This window comes from Hyposmocoma kahamanoa, unplaced genomic scaffold, assembly GCF_003589595.1.
Source record: "Hyposmocoma kahamanoa isolate Upper Pololo Valley unplaced genomic scaffold, ASM358959v1 185, whole genome shotgun sequence".
Lineage (NCBI taxonomy): Eukaryota > Metazoa > Arthropoda > Insecta > Lepidoptera > Cosmopterigidae > Hyposmocoma > Hyposmocoma kahamanoa.
The window spans coordinates 2,986,774-3,004,544 of record NW_020653715.1 but is presented as its reverse complement, the minus strand read 5'-3'; the positions used below and the strand labels follow the sequence as shown (position 1 = coordinate 3,004,544).

Genomic DNA, 17,771 nt, shown 5'->3' with positions numbered 1-17,771 from the left:
CCCCAAGCACACGTTCTGACGACATGTCAATACGTCACCGATCGTGAACGGCGATCGTCATTTGTCACAACACCACATTTATTATCGATTCTTACTCACTGATAAACAGTTCAGTAACTCACGGCGACGTTATCCGATTTTTTTTTCAATTTATTTCAACACACGTTTAAGTTTTGTTAACGTTCCGGACAATGCCATCAACTAAGCGACGGTAGAGTCACACCTACCGAAGTTCAGTTGAGTAGCTTTGGCGTCTGCATATATTTGTTTTTTCAAACAAATCAATGTTTTGAACCCTTTACAGGTCCCATAGTCACGACTGAGTGAGTCAAATATGCGATTTAGATCCGAAAAAGTAGTTTCATTTCCTATGTGTAACAATCGCAAAAACCTAAGAACTAGATTTGGCGTATCCACGTTAAATCTCTACAGCAGGATGACGAAATCTGATTGGAAGAAATGAAATTTGCCGAAATGTAGCGGTTCAATGTGAACCATCGCGTTGAAAAAATGTCGAAAGAACTGTTACTTTCAATGGTCGCTAGGAAATAACGAGTAGACACTGTGGCACGACAGATATTGACAGCAGATACTGATCGACTGTTTACCAGAATACGGCTTCGGTACAGAATAACGATATCGTTAGTGTTGCGTGTGGTGGCATTTTAATGAAATATTGCGAGAGTGGATGAAGATCCCACCTCCGAGATAGAGATGTAACACCGCATCAACAGTCAGCAAATGACCACGGCCAGTGCAACCTGGCCGAAACGTCAGAAAAATAGGTATGTAGGTGTGAAAACGCGTTAATTCCCGTTTTTAAATTTTAGCAGATATATACGAAACACGTTTATTAGTCATTATTTTTGATACAAAGATCGGACGCAAAGAAAAATTCCTTCTATATGACTGGACTCGAAGTAGCTCAGTTGGTAAGAGCGGTGGCCCCGGTGTAGCAACAGACACTGATCCGAGACCAGTCATATCGACGGAATTTTTCTTTGTGTTGTCCGATTTTTGTACCAATAATAACAAACTAGAGGAGTATTTTCCCAAAAAATATGCGACTATTCTGGTAATAAAAACAGCACGATATTGGTATAGTCTCGATAAATAACACAAAGAAAACAGTGTATATTTGAATACAAGAAATAATATAAAATATAAAAATCGTTAGCAACGAATATATAAAGCTTAATTTTATTTTGTTCTTGTCTTTTTCAGTGATAGACTATTCACTGATACTAAGAAAAGTTTGAGTATTAGCCCGAAACTTGACACGTGTCAGTCACCAAGCAAAAACCTCACGAGTCTAGAATAAAGCTGACAACGTATCGGTCGTTCTCTCCTTATCCCATTTGCCGATATTTATATATCCGTGAAATGACATAGAAGTACGAACCTCAGTGCCGAAAGTAAAGCTGACACCACGATCGTTCTCTCCCCATCCCGCGGTGTCCTTATCCGGGTCGGACCAGAGCAAATCACATAGCAATCCCTGGTCGGGCACGTCTGTCGGTCGCATGATCCGCCGGATTTGCTCCATCGCTTGTAGGTCAGGTGACAGTCCGCCGTGGCAGCAGAAGATTTTCTCGTCCACTGTAACAATGAGAATAAATTGGTAAAGCATTGTGTCGTGTATCGTACTACAAAATAGGCGAATTTTAGAGGAACTTCTTGAAATTAGACGCCTACATCATAAATCCAAGCCCACGCCAAATTTAATTTCTACAATGTCGATCGACAAAAAGTACGTTATAGATTATTTTTTATAACAACCAAGTGATGAGACGAACAAGTCGTGCGCCTGGTGGTAAGCGACTCGCCTGTCCATAACTGTTGCAGTGTCACTCAGAGTTTTAAATCGTAAAGATATTATAAAGATATAATTATAATTAAGGAACGCAGTAATGCTAACATTACTGCTTGGCGGCAGAATCAGGTAAGGTTGTGTTACTTCCCTGGACGAACTCTTTCATAACGAGCTCTGCTGCTACTAAATCGAGAGATCGTTTGTTGCTTATATATTTCCTCGATTGTATCTGACGACACTGTCGATCGTAAAAAAATCGAGGAAAACTGTAAGTACCAAAAGACCCGTAGCAGGTTAACCACGCGAGGTGAAAGACTACCCAGTGGTACTAATATTTCCGACTCAGTGGAGCCGTTTCGGCCACTGTTTATTCGTGAAAGATTAAATAAGACTAAGTAGAATAACAATGTCATCGTCTGTCTTTTGCTTTATGCGGTTAGATCGCTGGCGATTTTCAGAAACCGCAACAGAAAATGAGTTTATTAAGGTAAGTTTGAAACCATTATATTTTGTTTCTGTTCCGATGTGATTGAAACCTGTCTGGCAAACGTCCGATCTCAGTGGGCTACGATTTTAGTAACAAAAAGTAAACGTAATAATAAAGCGTATCGTTATAATGCGAGTTATTGAGCCAAAAAAACAGGGCTTGCACAAGCCGAATTCTCGTAATTAGTATTCCGTAGTTTGGTTTCAAAATAAATGTTTTCTGTTCCATTATTTTCATTTAGAAAATTACTATATGTATATATATGGCTGTGAATAGATAGAGAGATATGAGGTGATAGGGCGACTAATTTCCATCACTATGTCAAATTTGAACTTTCAAAGTCAAATGGTTTATTAAATAGTTTGTGCTGAGAAAACCAGCTGCTATAAACTAACCGACAGATTGAAAGTAAAAATGATGAGTTACGTTTCTTAAATTTTGGTACGAAACACTAAAAAATGAGATATGATCATGACGGACGTTTGGCGAGAGTCCAAAAGAACAGACCTGGTGTAAGTTGAGCTAATAGTTCTAGCTTTTTTTTGTAAACAAGCGCATTAATGCGAATGAGGGTTGAAGGTCAACTAGGTTAACACACTCATAATATTTCTACAGTCGATGAGGGGTTGTTATTATGTAACATTGTTAACGCGTTGGTGACGTAGGTTATTTGGCGTTGTTCTACAGGATAACTATCGCAATCACGATTAAGTGATGCCATCCTACGGTCAATGAAATACACTATTACGGTAACTAGGAAGTTACGCAATCTTATTATACCTTCTATAATAACATTGCGGTTGATAATCAAAATTTGCAATTCACAAACTTTATACTAAAGGATAATAATATACAGCTTCTGCGTACTTGGATGACAAAAATTCGTAGTATGTGACAGTTTAGATCTTGCAGGTAGTGTCGATCTAAAATGTTTGAAATAAATATTTTAAATGATAAATGTGTACACTTTTCTTTAGGAATATGACGATTTCAAGTGTAATTTGCATACCCATGAATGAGATGAAGATTATTTGACCTGTACCCATGATCTCATAATTACCGGTTGTCTCTCGATTTGCATGTTCTGTCCCTCATTCAAACAAGTTTTGATGTGAAATTCAGACAAAATCATACAGGTACTATAGCGCATGTCACATAGCATGATTACGGTGACGTTTGAGATTTGAAGTTTCTAGTGAAGTAAAATCGAATGACAAAAAAAATCGATTTAAATATGTTATCGAAATAATTTGTAACAAAGAGATAATACATTTACAGAAAATTATTTAAGAACAAATAACAGACAAAATAAAAAAACATTTAATTATTATGTTATTTATTAACTTATCAAAAAAAAAACTAAACAACAAATTAAAAAAAATTGATTTCATAACTTGTTTACATAAAGAAGAATTCGAAAATATTGTGTAGTATGGAAACCTAAAGCTTGAAGTAGTCTCGAGTCTCGTTTTTCTCGGGATTCTCGAGATGGCAGGTATCATGATAGAACTTTAGTTATTAACGAAAGGAAAAAGATCGACCTACATAAATGGCTTACACTAGTCCATACCTCCCTACACAGCACCACCCGATTTCAATCAAAATTTGAAAACAGCGATATACTTTTTTCAAAAAGTCTCTCTAAAGAGCAATTAAATTTATTCAAAGCTTATATTTCAAACGTGCCCACGGCCAAGAATAAATGCACTTATGATAATTTCAGCGCCAAGTTGATTTAAATTTTTAATACAATTTGCAAGGCGGATGTGCGCATGCGGGCGGGTGTGTTATGAGATTTTATAACGGATTTTTATTGATGAAAATGTTAACAAGGCCACAAAAATCCTTTATCGTTTATTTTCGTGATAGCGAAATTGGGCGTCAAACAAAAAAATGACTGCTGTCAATCAATTTATCAAGTATACGCGCTTTATATACCAAAAATAATTTAATTTCTTATGTATAACAATTGCGAAAGTCTAAGAACACGAAATAGTTTAGAATAAAAAAATCTGAACAGTAGCAGTTAGTTCGTTCGTAAACATCCTACATGGTTTATGGACCGCGTCTCCATGTCCATTATGTAAAAATTTACAACGTTAACACAAAAATATTTGTGTATTAGTCACGTTTTACAGCACGTGTACCAAGGCCTGATCCTAATGTTTTTCATTCGATTGGACAAAACCATGTGGTGATGGGACACGATCAGTGAAATCGAGAATCGATGTCAAAATATGTCGTCTACCCTATGACTTGTTTAAATCAGTCTCATAACCAGTAATAACCAGGGTTCGAAAGTATCAAGATACATATTTATAACTTGTACGTTTATTGCATGTCACGATATTTAATCACCATGATAATCAATTCATCATCATCACCATGACATTTATTATAATTATTAATACAAAAATCGAGGCACTAAGAAAAAATTGCTTCGATCAGTTCAGATTCGAACCAACGTCTTCCAGCAAATCGTGTCAGGTGCTATGCCAACTAAGCCCCGGAACAAACCAACGGACCTTACGAATTTTTCTATATGCTAGTTGCAAATCTTTGTTTTTGGTTTTTAACCACTTTTTTCCGTAGCGGCTGTGAGAAATCTGTTTCTTCACTCAGCCAAGTGCCTTTACAGCTGCCAGCAGCTGACTAGAAATCTCGCTTTAATAACTGTAATTCTTAGTTTATTGAATGTCACGAAGTTTGACCACCATGATATTCAATTACAAGATATTTGTTTTCTTTGATAATTATCCTTGCTGATACATAGTTTTGTCTCTTTAATTTTTGACTAATAATGGTAAACTGTGAGAAAATTTAATATATCGTATGAAACTTTTTGAGATTGACATTTGACACGTTTAGATACGTCTCTGATACAAACACATGTTACAAAATTGCTACCGGCAAGCATATTGTTGTTCCAATTAACTTTACAAATATCAATACCTATAATTATTTTTAAGGCATATCGATCGTTAAGCTTAATTACGACGTAGCACACACGCGTTGAGATGCTTTTAACGCATTTGATGGAGCTATAAAGTCTATTGTGAATTAGAAAACCAACACCTCCGTATGACGGATCATAATGCCCTTTGTGATAAAGCATATGTCCACAAGATAGTCTGGTAAGATCTTCACCTTTCCGTCTCACTTCATCTATGCCAACAATGTCCCACTTAATAGTTCTAATTCTTCCATTAATGATCTTTTACCAATTAAATTATAATAAGTTTCGTGTAAAGAAATACGGCTGAAAAAACTAATGTCATAAAGATGTTGAATTTTGGAGCTTTTACGGTGGTTCGTTTTGCTTCTGTTAATTCTGCGCATTATCTGCACAGAAAATTTTTTGTGTTACGATGTTTGCAAGAAAGGAACTTCATATTGTGAACTGGGTATGTTTTAAATTTCAGGAGATTAACGTTCAGAATACAGTGAGGTTCTTTTTTTATGATATGAAATGACGGGATGAACAAGTAGTGCTGGAATAGCGTTGAAGCTTGGACTTTTACTGTCGGTCGATTAAACAGCAGTCCGAATGATATCCTTATCGCCCTTGGCCACTGAAACTTCGATGATAAGTTTCTATGTGCTGCTGCATACGGCTTCAAGACGATACCTGACCTATAACGTTACTGCGTCCCGGTTTTGAAGGGTTAGGCTGATTTCGAGCCATCCGCATGCGTAGAACCCGCACTGTTCTGAATCGAGCATTTAATTTAGTGCGGATATTCACGGGGGATTGCCTACAATGAACGCACACCCGTGCGTGCTGAGTCCACGCGAAGCGTGTTCCGCTCGGAGCACTACGGTCCGCAGATAAACCCGCACTGCTCTGAAACCAGCCTAAGCGTGCTTGTGATATTACAGGTATGGTACTCCTCAACTTATGTTTCAGGTTGACCGGCGCAATGGCAGTGCTCTGTACTCAATACTTTATTGCATATTTATTTGTTAAATGTTGCCCCCTCTTTGTATTTTTGCTGCGCCCAACAGGGTCCCAAAGCTCTAATTTAAGCGTGTCCACCTGCTACATTGTAAAAGTAGTCAATTTCAGGGCTCGACACAATTTAAAACGATTAAAGAACTGCGATAATGCACTTAGAAAAAAAACTTTATTGGCTGAGAGCCGACAGAAGTGTTTTAGGTCCAATAACAAAGTTTTTATTGTCCTGGTAATATAAAATGATTTCTCCTAACAACGTTTTATTGCAAATAGAAAATAGGATTAGGAATTTCGGATCTCTATCGCGTTTTTCAAACAAATCAACGTTTCGAGCTCTTTATAGGTTCCATGGGCAAAGTTTTATTGTCATAGAGCTTTCTAGTTTTTTTTGGGCGTACGCTGATAATATTTATACAATTCGCAACCTATTGCTGATGATGATTTTGGTTAAATAAGATATAATAATGAGTTAGTCTATATTGCCACTGCAGGGCAGAGGTCTAGTATTACAATGAGAGGACTGGGGCTTGTAGTTCTCACGCGGGCCCAATGTGTGTGAAACACAATTGAATTGCTTTGCTGGTTTCTTCACGATATTCCCTTCACCGAAAAGTTCGTGAAATATTTCAAATTACTCGTATATTTCGCATATAAATTCCAAAAATTAAATCTCAAGAGGTACAAGCTCCGAATCGAACCCACGGCCCTCTGCTTGTGACGCTGTAGGTCAAACCGTTAGGCTACAACGGCTGTAGTCCTGTAAGATGGTAAAAGATAGCATGATCGCATTTTGATTAAATAAAGTTACTTAGTAAAACTCTTGTTTCACTTCTAAACAGAACGGCAATTTCACACTCTAACCTCTGTTACAAGCAAGTGCAATTACGTTAAATGCAACGGCCATTGTTAATGAAGCTATTAATGTGCTCACGTGTCAAACACAAGCGTCTGCCCTGTCGTCTGTTGACCCATATAATTGGTAGACGCGATGTCTCTGTTAGGAAACCAAACACAACTAACTAGTGGAGCAGCAGAGCGCCTGTGAAAGAGTTCGTCCAGGGAGTACTGCCACCTTACCTATTTCTGTCGATTTTGAAAGGTCAGAGTGCTGCTAATTAATTACTGCCAAATAAGCCATACTTGACCAAATGAAAAGACGCGTGATGCGAATGAAGCTTCATACTTGATACTTGTCTTTTAATTTTGTCGAATATTACTTATTTGACAGTAATTGTTTCGGACGGGTGTCGGACGGAGATCGGGAGTAGACCCCCTGATGTGAGATCATTTCATACGCGAGGTCTATGTTACAGGAAATGTGAAGGACTTTAGATAATACAATCCCTGGTGAAATTACGATTTAGTACACATCCGTCAGATTCCTTTTTCGTCGGATCATTTCTTTATTCCGTATAGGTCAGATTACAGATTACATGGGATTTATCAACTTATGTCTCAGGGTGATGGGCTCAGTCAAGTGATAGTACCCCTTAGATCTTTGCGATTTAAGGCTCTAAGTGGTACTGCAACTGTTATGGATAGGCGTGTCACACGCCACGAGGCGCAACGACTTGTTCGTCCCGTCACTTGGTATTATAAAAAAAGCAGATTATTGTTTAGGGCAAAATCAGTTTCAAGCTCGTAAAGGTTACGTTTTCGTCTTATTTTGACGTCAGTTTGTGTTGTGTATCATTTTGGTAAAACTGCTCGTTGCCGTAAGGACTAGAAGGCACTCAATATTGTATACGCTATATAATAGTACAATTATTGGTCCCACGTGAACCACATGAACCACGTGAGCGATTCGTCGCAGACCGCAAGCTTTGACGTCACTACTTCAATATAACATTCACGCGTTTACGGCTGAAGTAAAATGTTAGTATTTTTTGTTCTTGGGAAACGGAATTTTTTTACGACGTCTAAATGGCAACTTCTAATTAAAATGCACCAATAACTACAAAAAAGAAAAAAACGACTTCAGGTAGGATAGGTACCTTCTAGATAATTTCAGATACAACTTTTATAGATTGATTATAACTTGTACGTCTTGTTCGTCCAGTCACTCAAACTAAATTATACCAATTAAACCTAGTAACTTAAACAAATTCTAAGAGCCGGTTACCGTGACAAACGTTACTGAGTAGACCTACGACTACTTTAAAAGTCGTGTAGTTGTAACTCTTGTCAGATGACCCTGACATTATAGTATGTATTTAAAATACACATAATAAAATAGTGTGAATTATATTCCGAACTTATATTTTTCTATAGTAAATAGCAACAGAAACAATTTAGCGGCAACAAATACCAAAGGTACTCAATCCAATTTCTGATCACAATTGCGTAAACAATCTATTTCTCAACTCTGAAATTGCAAAAAAAAGACATTAACTGTTCCGTACAAATGTATAAAACACCCTAAATGTATTTTATAAAGAAAGAGTTCTCAAGTTCTTTGTATTGATGGATTAAATCACTCCTTAAAAATAGCAAAGATTTAAGCGCTTAATTTTTTCGGCAATTCTTATATGATAAAAGGGATGTCTTCTACCATCATTATCATCAACAGCATAACGTAGTATACAGCTGGACATAGGCCTCTCGCCATTTCGCCGTTTAAATGTCTTCTAGAGAGTACAATATCCAATCTGAAGTCAATTACTATAGGTCATTTTGCGAACAGATCCTATGTCGATTAATCCATCATTTTGTGGTTACGTTGACCCTGAGCCGGTGGCTACTCTGTTATATTAATACATTTCACGGCCTCTGTGGTAGAAGAAAAAGAGTTCTCGGATTTTCGAAATTAGTTCAGGTGTTTTGGACCTATCCAGAGTAAATTTCGATGCTCTGGTACTTACTTACAACATAGACCAGGTGGTAACAGACCATATGTTTACATAAATACATTAAAGCGTGAAACACACAGAGAGCAGGTGAGTGTCGGGCGCGTGTCGGGTCGGGAGCGCGACGGGTCTAATTCCGGGTATTAGACCCGTCACGCACCGGACCCGCATCCGCTCTCTTGTGCGTTTCAAGCTTAGTCTTAAACGTTTTTTATATTCGGATATAATTTGTGAATTTTCCGTGACCGCTAAATTTCAAACACAAAAGTCCAATAAATTGCGTTCGGTGAGAAAGGAGGCAACAAAGAAATTACAGCTTATTAAAGCGTGACTAGGTGAAAAAAGTGGATTTTCAGCTACATTGTGTTATGAACACAAACACTTAAAAAGTAATTTTTCACGTCTATTGTGCTATAGGTTCGCCACGTGTTATCTTACGGCAGTTAAATCTTTAACGGATACTAATGACTTGATTTTTTTACTGTCCAGTAGAAAAATAAGATAACAGTGGGGCGTGTATATGGTCGTTCTATTTTTCTGTCGACAATCTAATACTAGTTTAAAATGTTTTCATAAAAAATACAATTTGTTCAAAATATACTCTTTGTCCAATGATTACAGATACCATAAATGAACTGTGCATCAAAGTTTTACTCGATTCACGCAGAAAATTTGAAACGTTTTGTGTATGGTAACAAAAATTGGACACCTCGGTCACGACACTGATTTGTTTTTTTAAGCCAAGCGATATCTTTTTTTGAAAATTATTATTACCCTTAAAACTAGAAAACTAAAAGTCATTCTTAGCTACCTTCTTATTACAATAATCACGTCATTTAAATCAGAAAAGGTTACCTAATACCACTCTGTCACATTTCTTTATATCAGTACCAGTTTTTTTTAAATATTATGTTATTAACAAGGGAAAATATAATGAAACATTAGTGGTAACCTTCAATACAGACTAATATATAATTAAATACTTGATTTTAATACATATGTATGAAATGTTGAACACAAATACCTTTTGACTCTAGCAAAGGCGACACATTTGTAACAAAGTAGTAGTAAAGTGACAATGTGGTAATTTTTTTGTATTCCACCCAAACTCACGAGAGAAATAAATGCAGGCCATACAAATATTTCTCCCGACCCGGGAATCGAACCTGGGATCTCTGTGTGGCAGTCCGGCATGGTAACCGTTCGGCCACAGAGGCAGTTTATGTGTGTGCCCATGGTACCCGCGACACAGGGTTCCCTAGTGCGGGTCTATGTTGAGTGTGTGTGAATGTGTGTGAGTGTGTGTGTGTGTGTGCGTGTGCGTGTGCGTGTGTGTGTGTGTGTGTGTGTGTGTGTGTGTGTGAGTGTGTGCGTGCGTGTGTGCGTTATATATTCGACTTGGGAAACCGGACTGTGACGGTACCACAGCACAATCAAAACTTATTATCCTCAAATGTATCATAATAGAGTAATCTCTTAAAGCTCCACCTAGCGTCTTTTCAAGGAACAAATAACTATAGTATTCATAAAAACAAGTATATGTACGAGAGAAAACACACAGATTTATCGGAAAAATGTGAAACATATTCTCGGGATTCCAACCCAGATTTGACTGAATTGCTAAAGGAAAATAAGATATAAAGTCCAAACAAATTTCGATGACGTGACGAGGCGACACGTGTGATGTAGTGTTATTAGAAATACACTTCTTTGATGCTGACAGTTGTACGGCGTGACACCAGTCAGTATAAATATATCAATCATTATAAAGAGCAGAGGCAAAGCGATAAGGCGGTTAACACGGCAATGTGTGTCTTGTGTTGGATACAAGCAACCGGCCACTACAAGCAAATATTCTATTTTCATACAAATTGCGGTTGCCGCTACCGGCGACTGAAATTATTTTAGCAAAAAAAGAAATGCAAGCCATAGATAACGATAGATGTTACAAGGTATTCTACCTTCTGAATATTGGTGGTTACGTCGTAATCGTAATTATGGTAGATGAGTTGTCAACACTACAGGTGATCGCGTGTATAAATATTAGAGGACGTACACCAGTGTGATGAAGGATATTTTATATGATTTCTGAAGTGTCAACCGGTTCCGATCGGCGTCAGTGTAATGTGTTTCTGCGTTTATTCCACCTTGTTGGCGGATTATTTGATAAAAGTGCGCACTTGGTGGTACATAAATAGCCTGAAATATTTAAGCTCGGATTCAAAGCGTTTAGGTCGAAATTGGTAAAGTTAAGTTTATTGAAACAAAATTAAGTTTGTGAGATTTTGAAGTTTATTATAAGCGTAATTAGCCGCGGTGGTAAGGAGAAATCGAAATTCTTTAACTTTATAATATTTCATGGAGTTGCTTCCATTTTAAAGTAGATTCGTTGATAGCGCATTACAAACATTTCATCTCTGATTTTATCTTTTTGTGACAGACAAGTCGTGCATTTAGTGGTTTTAGAAGCAGTAGAGCTTGTGAAAGAGTTCGTCGAGGGAAGTACTGCCACTTTGCCTATTTCAGATCAGAGATGGCAGTGCCCTTCAGATCTTTGCGATTTGAAGCTCCGAGTGGTACTGCAACTGTTATGGAGAGGCGTGTAACTTACCATCAGGTCCACGACTTGTTTGTTCCGACCCTTGATATTAAAAAAAATCCCACACAGGCAAATATCCTAGAATAACATTAGACCGTAAGAGTTGTCGCCAGAGAATTCAGGCAAAAACAACCCAATAAAAAGGTCACGGCCAGATAATGGATGGAGTAAGTATAAGGAAAGTGCTATACGGTTCGTTAGAGAAGAGGTAAGAAAAAAGTTGGATCGGTATACGCTAAAAGGAGGAAAACAAAAATACAAGATTTATTTGCTAAGGAATAAGCTCACAAATCCCATGTGCCAGCAATTTCACAAGCACCCTAGCCCTCCAAAATTTGAACGCAGTAATGCTGACATTACTGCTTGGCGGCAGAAATGGGTAAGGTGGCAATACTTCCCTGGACGAACTCTTTCACAAGGCGCTCTACTGCTACAAATTATTTTACACTGTCAAAGGTATAAAAAGGCTTCAGTAAGTTCACAAGAAGTTAATGTAGAATACATGCAACTTACAATGAAGAACGTGTGTTCCTATATCAAAATAGTAACACATAAAATTAACAAATACACATAGTACCGACCTTAGCACTGACTTTGAACCACAATTGTACACCCTTGACATTCGCCTTCAAGCGCGGAAACGACTCATCACGACACACGTCAAAGTCATTTCAATGTGTGTATGAACTTGTGATGTACGATTCCGTCTGAATTTAGACAACTTTCTTGTCTAAATTAAGAAACGTTTGAATGACAACATACAATGCTTTTACGTACCGGAATCTTAACATACTCTCCTATAATGAGCTTCCAGATCCTACACGAGATTTAAAACTATAGTGAAACAAAATCTTTATAGGCAGTAAAGGTTTATTGCGTACTCTTCGCGTTCTCTTGCAGGTTGTCTCGATTATGATGTTTGAAATAAATATGTTGAAATGTTTATTTACAAAAATCTCTCAATAAGTGGAGTTTCAGGGGAATCTGCCCTACGAATGAGCAGTAGAGTTTAATCAATACTCAATCTGGCGATTTCAAGTGTGATTTGCTTACCAATGAAATAAATATTATTTAACGTTGACAACGCTATCTCTCGCCAACTACTTATTGAAGAGCCGCGCTTGCGATGGGAAATAAATGGGTAAATACGGACTGGTTGACCCGAACGTGAATATGCAACTCATAAACATTTAATACATTGCTATAGTCGCACGTCTTAACTCTTGCCATAACGTTGTCGCCCGTGTACGACCCTAGCGGCCGTGACATTTGGTTCGGGTACGGAAATGAGTGTTTACCCTACCGCTATTGCATTAAGGGAATAGTGACGCATTGTTGCTTTCTTGCTATAGATTCTTCTTACTGTGCTATGTGTTTTGCGTCCACGCATGTTTACTTTCTTATTATAGATTTTTCTGTCTGTGTTATATTTCTTGCGTCAAGGTATGGTTAATTTGTTATAATAGATTCTTCTTGCCGTGTTATTATTTACATCTACGCTTGGTTACTTTCTTGTTATACGTTTATCGGTCAGTTATATTTGTTGCGTCAAGGTATGGTTAATTTGTTGTTATAGATTCTTGCCGTGTCATGTAAAGTTATGTTTGTTGCGTTAGCAAACTATGAATAACATCGATTGAACTTATTGTAGTCTGTAACTGCACAGAATTATTTGCAATTAATATGTCACTTTTTAAGACGACATTCGTAATACGCATCATGAGTTTTCTATTTCTAATAAAAACCCGGATCAGCAGTATTATCATATGAAAGAGGAAAAATGGTTTTTTTTCAGTTATTACCAAAAACAGTTTATTTAATGACAGCAACGCCTTATTCAAATTAAGGGCGATAAAATTAGCCTTGCATAAGAATTAAAAGCGATGCAAAGTCGGAAACACAAAATAAAAACAACTAAATAATTGCAGAAAATACGCATTCAAATCTCCAGGGTTTCTTTGCTTATCTTCACGATTTATTTGACACGAAATGCTAAATAAACTAAACCATTACTAAACCAGTTGCATTGTAAGAAACACATGCGATACAGTAGACAGTGTTGAACAAGATTAGTTCTGCAAATATAGAGCGAAAACGTTTTACACTTGCCAAAGGATAAGTATCTTTAGTAGCAGTGAAGCATAAATCTAAGATTCCTGTGCTTGTAATCGAGAGGACAAAAATCACGTGTCGAGCCAAATCTCGTGTAAACGAAACTAGTTCCGCCACGCAGTCACTTATAAATATTGACTTAACGCCGAATACCTTCGGTTTGTTTAATGCCGACCTACAGGATGACCTCGTCAAGATGGGAAGATTCCATATTAACTGGATGTTTTTGATATTGTAACATACCTAAACCTGTCACGCGCGCGTTCTAAAGCGCGAGTAGCGTCCTCTCTAGAATTCTGTCTCTAACCTCTCACCTCTTTAAAATAATAAATTTATGAAAAAATATACGTTTCTCCTTCGAACGTCTCTTAGCAATACCGTGCTAGATGCTATGCCAACTAGTGTACCGTGGCGCCATCTGTGAGAAATCTATGAAAGTTAATGAGGTTTTAGGAAGCTTTATAACTACAAGTCTAAAAAACTATATCCGGCGTTACGGCAAAAGTCGTTAAAAACCAAAAACAAAGATCTGCAAACACATGGAAAAATTCGTGAGGTCCGTTGGTTCGTTTCCCTGGCTTAGTTCGCATAGCGTCTGGGACAGTTGGCTGGGTGACGTTGGGTCGTATCCTACTGGATCGAAGTGATTTTTTTCTAAGTGTTCGATCTTTGTTTAATAATTATAACAAATATCAAGGTGGTGAAACATTTTGACATTCAATAAAACTTAATCAATATTGTAAGAGATTAAAAATGTTTCCTACCGCCGCCTCTCAAGCATGGAACCCGGGCATGGGTATTTGAGTTTTCAGAATTTATATGCGAAAATTTCATTTGAAAAAATACTATGAACTGTGAAGAAAAACGCACTTGTCTTGCAAAAGCAATGTAATGATGTGTGTGAAGTTCCCAATCCGCATAGGGCGCGCATGGGAACTACCGTCCAAACCTTCTCATTGTGGAAAGAGGCCTGCGCTCAACAATGGGGCTATATATATACGCTATTATTATTATAAAATTAAATTACCAAAATCTTTAGGAACACCGTTTGTCTTTACGACGCATGACGGGTTAAAAGTTCGGAACGTGCACAAGTTTATATTGACGTGTTTCTTGGACTTTCCAGTAGTCTCCATTCAATGCTAGCTCGCCAATGACGTATAATAGAGGAAACAACTCAGTCCCTTAGCGATTTTTTGGAGATACTAATGCTTGTTCAACATAAAATGCATTTTTAATGTGTACAGCTGAATAGTTATAGTTAATAATAATGTACTAGACAATGAGACGATCAAAACAGTTACCGGGTGTCAAACTATGGAATTCCCTGTACCATGAGTACTACAGCAACGGAATTCACTCCGGAGCACTACCCAGAACATCCAGATCAGAACTAATTCACAAAGTTCATTTCCCAAATTTGGATTTAGTAGCAGAAGAACTCCTTGTGAAAGGGTTCGTCCAGAGAAGTACTGCCATCTTAACTATTTCTGCCGTCAACAGTAACGTACGAATCCCATCCTCGTGGCGAGTGCTAAATAAAGGACGTGTTGCTTGTGGGTAGTTTATTGCCAGACAAACTGTTTACGATCACCCTCGTAATACAATATTAAAAGTATTCCGAAACTTCATACATACATAACACCGTTTTGAAGGGTAAGGGCGTGGTGGCAGTGCAACTGCTATAAACAAGTGTGTCGCTTACCACCTGGCGACTTGGTCGTGCCATCACTTTTTTTTAATAATAATAACGCACACACATACAGACAAACACAAATTACACCCAAACTCACAAGAGAAATAAATGTAGGCTATACAAATCCGGCAAGGTAACCATTTGGCCACAGAGGCAGTTAGTCACTTCTCATTATATATCATAAAAAGAGTCCGTAGTGCTAATAGTTGAGTTATCGAGGTCTTCAAAAATTTTATCATTTTCATACAACTAATAACTAATCAAGCAACTCATCAAAACGGGCTATATAGTACATAACTTTACAAATTACACAACCAGTACCGCTATGGACGCTACGCGGTCAATACTATGTGACAAAGCCCTTCAACAGTTACGTAATATCAGCAAAGCAATAATAGACGCCAGACAATAGGTTTATAATAAAAGGGAGGCAGGAAGTAGGTGACAATCGCTTAGTCGTATTTACCAAGTTAACAGTGGACAAAGGAACTATCTTATGGTCTTGCTATGAAGGTTTTAAAAAGAAATGTCATTCAATGCAATGATAATAAATTGTAAAGGACATGACTTCAAACAGCCTTACATCAATCTGTAGAAACTTATATACTGGTTACCTTCACGCTAGCTCAGCGACCCGAAGTGACATTCGGGTCAGCGAATTTCGAGCACACTTAGCTTGTTCAGGTCTTTGGCGACTACAAGGATGGAGTTGCCAAAGGAAGCCTCAAGCACCTGGAAAGATCCAACGATATCTCGGACGGGCAACCTATGTGCCCCAAATAGGTACGCTCTTTTCGCAGCAAGATCCTCTCCCATTCTTTCCTTAGTCAGCGAATTATGTTCGGTTTATGATGATTGTATCATATCAAATAAAAAAACAAACATTATTTTCCTTTAAATCTATACAACAACAGATCAAAACACATCAGTGTAATCAATTTGTTTCAACTTAAATTCTAGTGGCGTCTTCTTTAACGACGTCGAGAGGGAACGCAGGGCTTTGGCGGTCCGCGGGAATATGCTGGCCCGCAGGTTTGCCCGCTGTACGGACCAAGTAAAAATTACGCTTTTTAAAGCGTATTGTCAGGGTCTGTACACGGGCGGCTTGTGGTTTACCTGTTCACAAAGGTCGCTGAATTCCCTTCGCGTCCAGTACAACAACGTGTTCAGGATGATGTTGGGACTACCCCGGTACTGCAGTGCCTCTGCAATGTTTGCTCTATCCCATACAAGCTGCTTTAATGCGGTCTTGCGGAGAAAGGTAGCATCGTTGGTTAGTAGGCTCCGGGGTAGTGACAACAGCATTCTGAGAGTTGTTGCAAACGACCACAGAGCGCCTGTATTGAGGCATCTCGTACGGACAATGATTCCGCACGAGATGCCTCGTAAATACATGACATTTTAGTTTCTAAGTAATTTATAATTTGTAATTTCATACTAACAATAGTCTATAAGTTTGTTTTCTTTACTTTTACTAACATCAATGGATCCTGTTATCTGAGAAAAATAAATAATTTGAAAAATTTGAAATTTAACCTTATCATTCTTTTTACATCTTCCGACAATTATAAACAACACGGAACAACACAAGTTTGTTTATTTTTTTCAACTTACCCTAGAATTAATTTGAAAAATGGTCAACGAATGTACTCTTGAAGTACTACTTATTGTTGTTATTCCAATGCAAGGTGATAAATAATCTAACCTTCGAACTACAAGAAATTAGATGCTCGTATTAAATCAAAAGATAAGCTAACAATTGTGCAACATCAAAATTCATAACTTAATATGCGAAAGCTTGTCCTTTCTCACGCAGTGCGCCCACGATACTCGTTGAATAGTAGAACTTGCAGAACGCTCTAATACTACTAAGCGGAACTTACGAAAAGGGCACCGCGAAGAATTGAAACACGTGAGCGCTCACCAAACGCTGTTTGACGTCATGGGTCCGCAAAGCGATGAAGTTAATGTGATAGCCATGTGCAAACACTATACAATAACGCTTTCCTATTTTTAAATCTTGGTGTTAGAATTTATGTAGACCAAAGACGATGTAGACCACCAACACATCTTGCGCAATATACTGACCTCTCTTAAATGGTCTTAAAACAAGCAATAAAACTAGCAACAAGTCGTAAAATACCGATCACGTGCAAGTTGAACTGACGTGTAGAGGGTTCTGTAATATATGTGGCATGCAATGGCTTTTTTAATCATCGTATTTCATGAACTTCTCACCGTTTGATCTCGGACTGCTTCCTAC

At 37.8% G+C, this 17,771-nt stretch overlaps 1 protein-coding gene across 2 annotated transcripts in view; it reads right to left on the bottom strand.

The window, feature by feature from the left end:
- The window catches only part of LOC113226272 (serine/threonine-protein phosphatase alpha-2 isoform), a 74,907-nt gene that overhangs the window by 11,192 nt on the left and 45,944 nt on the right, over positions 1 to 17,771 (bottom strand). For both annotated transcript variants that reach the window (XM_026458836.1, XM_026458837.1), the window contains exon 5: positions 1,403 to 1,599. In XM_026458836.1, coding sequence (XP_026314621.1) covers positions 1,403 to 1,599 — 197 coding nt within the window. The remainder of the gene's footprint in view (positions 1 to 1,402; positions 1,600 to 17,771) is intronic.